Source organism: Eimeria mitis, genomic scaffold (assembly GCF_000499745.2).
Source record: "Eimeria mitis Houghton genomic scaffold, Emh_scaff5687, whole genome shotgun sequence".
Taxonomy (NCBI): Eukaryota; Apicomplexa; class Conoidasida; order Eucoccidiorida; family Eimeriidae; genus Eimeria; species Eimeria mitis.
The window spans coordinates 1-3,439 of NW_024015580.1; the positions used below are offsets into that span (position 1 = coordinate 1).

General features: G+C 58.8%; 1 protein-coding gene across 1 annotated transcript; it reads right to left on the reverse strand.

Annotated features, from left to right (window-relative positions):
- Positions 1-87: 87 nt before the first annotated feature.
- Positions 88-2,702, reverse strand: EMH_0083580 (uncharacterized protein; the record flags this gene model as incomplete). Its single annotated transcript, XM_038022842.1, has 2 exons — positions 88-155; positions 284-2,702. The coding sequence occupies 2 exons, from the start codon at positions 2,700-2,702 to the stop codon at positions 88-90; spliced, it is 2,487 nt and encodes an 828-aa protein (XP_037878696.1).
- Between the last annotated feature and the right edge of the window lie 737 nt (positions 2,703-3,439).

The following is a 3,439-nucleotide window of genomic DNA, read 5'->3' on the forward strand; positions in this document are numbered from 1 at the left end:
GCCAGATAAGGGCTTGCCTTTAAAGCCGCCGGGCGCTCCGGTGTCTCCGCAGGCAGCAGCTGCAGCAGCAGCAGTGCTCTGTATGCATCAGCAGCAGATGGCAACAGCGACGCCCCCGCTGTAGATAGTATAAGACCCACAGTCCCCATGAGCCTCTCAGCTGCAGCATGCAGCAGCGGTGCTGCCGGTGTTGCTGCAGCTGCTGCTGGCGCCTCTGTCGTCCGCAGCAGCTGCAGCAGCAACTGCTGCTGCCGTTGATTCAGCGGATGCTCTGCCTTCCTACTAGACCGCTGCAGCAGCAACTGCTGCAGCAACACGGTGGATGCTGCTGCTGTTGCTGCACCCACACACGCCATCAGCTGCAGTGTCTCTGCAGCAGGGACCTCCCAAGGGTTCAAAGGCACATACTGCAGCCGGCAGGTGACCCCAGCAGCAGCAGCAGCAGCAGCAGCAGCACTAGCTGTTGCTGCTGCTGCAGGTGCAGCAGCTGTTGCCTCAGCCGATTCATCTGGGGGCGCACTTTGCTTCTGCTGCTCCTGGGGGGGCTGCTCCTGCTGCTGCAGTGACTGCTGCAGCGAAGACTGCAGCTGCAGCAGCTGCTCCCTCGTCTGCTGCAGCATGAACAGCAGTGCAGCAGCGCCTGGCTGCTGCTGCAGCACAGCAGTAGCCCGAGATCCCTTGGCTCCCCCACCTTCCCCCTTCAAATCTTCGTGAGTGTTCTGCTGCTGTTCCTGCTGCTGCTGCCCTTCGTGCTGATGCTGCAGCTCCTGCTGCTGCTGCTGTCCCTGCTGCTGCTGCTGCAATTCACTCTGCTGCTGCAACTGGGAAGGTTCACCAGCAGCAGGTGTAGAGAGGAGACTCATAAGCCGCGCCGTCTCCTTGGCGCTAAATGCAGCTACTGATGCACCCAGCCCTGCTGCTGCTGCTGTTGCTGCTGCTGCTGCTGCTGCTGCTGCTGCTGCTTCATCCTCCCGCGGGATGAACGCGTCCGCTGCCTTCAGCAACTCGACGCTGGCCTTACGCAGCTGTAGCAGCTGCTCTTTCTGCTGCAATTCGTGCTGCTGCTGGTGCTGCCGCTGCTGCTGCTGCTGCTGTTGCTGCAGTGCATCAGCAGCAAGTGCTGCAAGGCTTCCGAGCGCAGCCTGCTGCTGCAGGTGGTTCTGTGGGCTGCAGCGCAGCAGGAAAGAAGCGGCGCTGCAGAGGAGTTCGGGCAGTGGCAGCAGCTGCAGCAGCAACTGCTGCTGCTGCTGCTGTTGCAGTGCTCGCCGTTGCAGCAGCGGCTGAGCCTGCTGCAGCACGTGCTGCAAGGCGGAGCAGAAAACAGCAAACTCATGGGGGGAGAAGCAGCTTACTGCTTCTGGCTTGATGGCAAACAGCTGCTGCCGCTGCTGCTGCTGCTGCTGCGCTTGCTGCCGCTGCTGCTCCAGCTGCTGTTCCGGCAGCAGCCATGTGTCTATACTGCGCCGAACAAGCAGCTGCAGCAGCTCCATGCTGCAGCAGTTGCTGGCAGCAAATACAGCAGCCACGTCTGCTGCTGCTGCTGCTGAGAGGCAATGCATATCATCAATAAACTCCCGCGTCAGCGGCAGCAGCAAAGACGCAGAAACAGGCCTCTGCGAAGGCAGCCGCTGCTGCAGCAGCAGCAGCAGCCTGTGCTGCTGCTGCATGCTACTCTCCAGCTGATGCTGCTGCGGCGGCGCGAAATGCTGCATAAAGAAAGGCGCCGCTGCTGCTGCTGCTGTTGCTGCTGCTGGGGTGTATCTGCAGCAAATCAGACGCAGCACTGCAGCAAGAGATGACACCGGCAGCAAATCCCTGGATGCAAAAATACGGTCGCAGAGGCTTTTCCAGAAGGGCAGATCGTCTCTCTCTGCTGCTGCTGCTGCTGCTGCTGCTGCTGCTGCAGCTGGGCCGGTTGCTGCTGCTGCTGCTTCTGCTGCTGCTGTTGTTGTTTCACGCCAGCGGGCTAGAGCAGTCGCAGCAACGGCCTCAAGAGAAGCAGCAGCAGCAAAGGCTGGAGATACCGCGTCTGCTGCTGCTGCATCGCCAGTAAGAGAAACGACATCTCTACCGGCAACCCCCAGGCCTTCGACTGGGGGCCCCCCACGGAGCTGCAGCAGCTGCGTGTCTTGCAGCTGATACAGCTGCTGCTGCTGCAGCTGCTGCTGCCCCAGAGCAGCAGCAGCAACACCCGCTGGCTGGGCAAGGGGAGAAGACCCGCATGCAACGCCACGAGGGGGTGCAGCAGCAGGGAGAGGAGGAGCTGGCAGCAGCTGAGGATGATGTTTGCTGCGCTTCGCTGCTCGCCGTCTTTCTATCAAATGTTTCAGGTGTATAGACAGCGGAGAAGGCATGTAATCTGCTGCTGCTCTGCTGCTGCTGCTGCTGCTGTTTTTCGGCAGCAACTGCAACAACGGCTGCTGCTGCCGCTGACGCGGGATGATGAAGAGAGGAGCAAGATCTGCTGATGCATGCACAACGCTGCGTCTCCTCGTGTTACTGTTGAGGTATATCACGCGGGCGTCTGTACTGAATCCTCGGCTGCTACAGCTGCTGCTGCTGCTGTTGCTGCTGCTGCTGCTGTTAGCGTTGCCGCGGTGCGCAGAGCAACAGGGATACAGTGCGCGTTGCTGCTGCTGCTGCTGCTGCAGCACCCACGAACGGACTGCTGCAGCTGTAGAAGGGGGGCCTCGGGCTAACATCTTCAGTGGTTGCTGCGGTCTAGTTCTGCTGCTGCTGCGGTGAAGGCCGTTACTGCAGCAACTGTGTTGCAGCAGGAGCCGCAGCTGCTGCTCGTGGGGCCATGCCCGGGTATATCCTTCTCCCCCCTCTTTATCTCGCAGCCCCTAACACTACTAAATTAATCATATGCGCATGCAAGACTCGCTGCTGCTGCTGCTGCTGTCCAAACAAGCGCAGCCGCAGCAGCAGCAGCAGCAGCAGCAGCAGCAGCAAGAGACTCAGGTTCGATATGTGTGGCTGTTATTGTCTGTATCGGTCTTAGTGGAAATTTTCGGTTTCCCTTTGGAATATATTTATTTTGTTTTTGTTTAATAATTCCATTAAGGAGAAACTGGTGCAATACTTGCATGCTGCAGCAGCAGCAGCAGCAGCAGCAGCAGCACTAGCTGCTGCTCCCACCGATATATCGGTCACTGCTGCTGCTGCTGCACGGCTGCTTGATGGCTGGCGGGTTGCTGTGTCTCTTGTGTGTTTGTTGTAGGATGCAGAGAAAAAAACTATTGCTTTTCTTTTCTTTTATAACAACAAAGAAAAACCCAGCTCTTTCTCTATACAGCTCATCATCCTTTCTATCTCTACACCACCGTCACCAGCAACAGCACCCCGCAGCAGTTGCTGCCGCCCCTCTTACCTTTGCTGCTGCTGCTCCTGCTGCTCTTGCTGCTGCTGCAATCCGTGTTGCAGCTGCATATACACC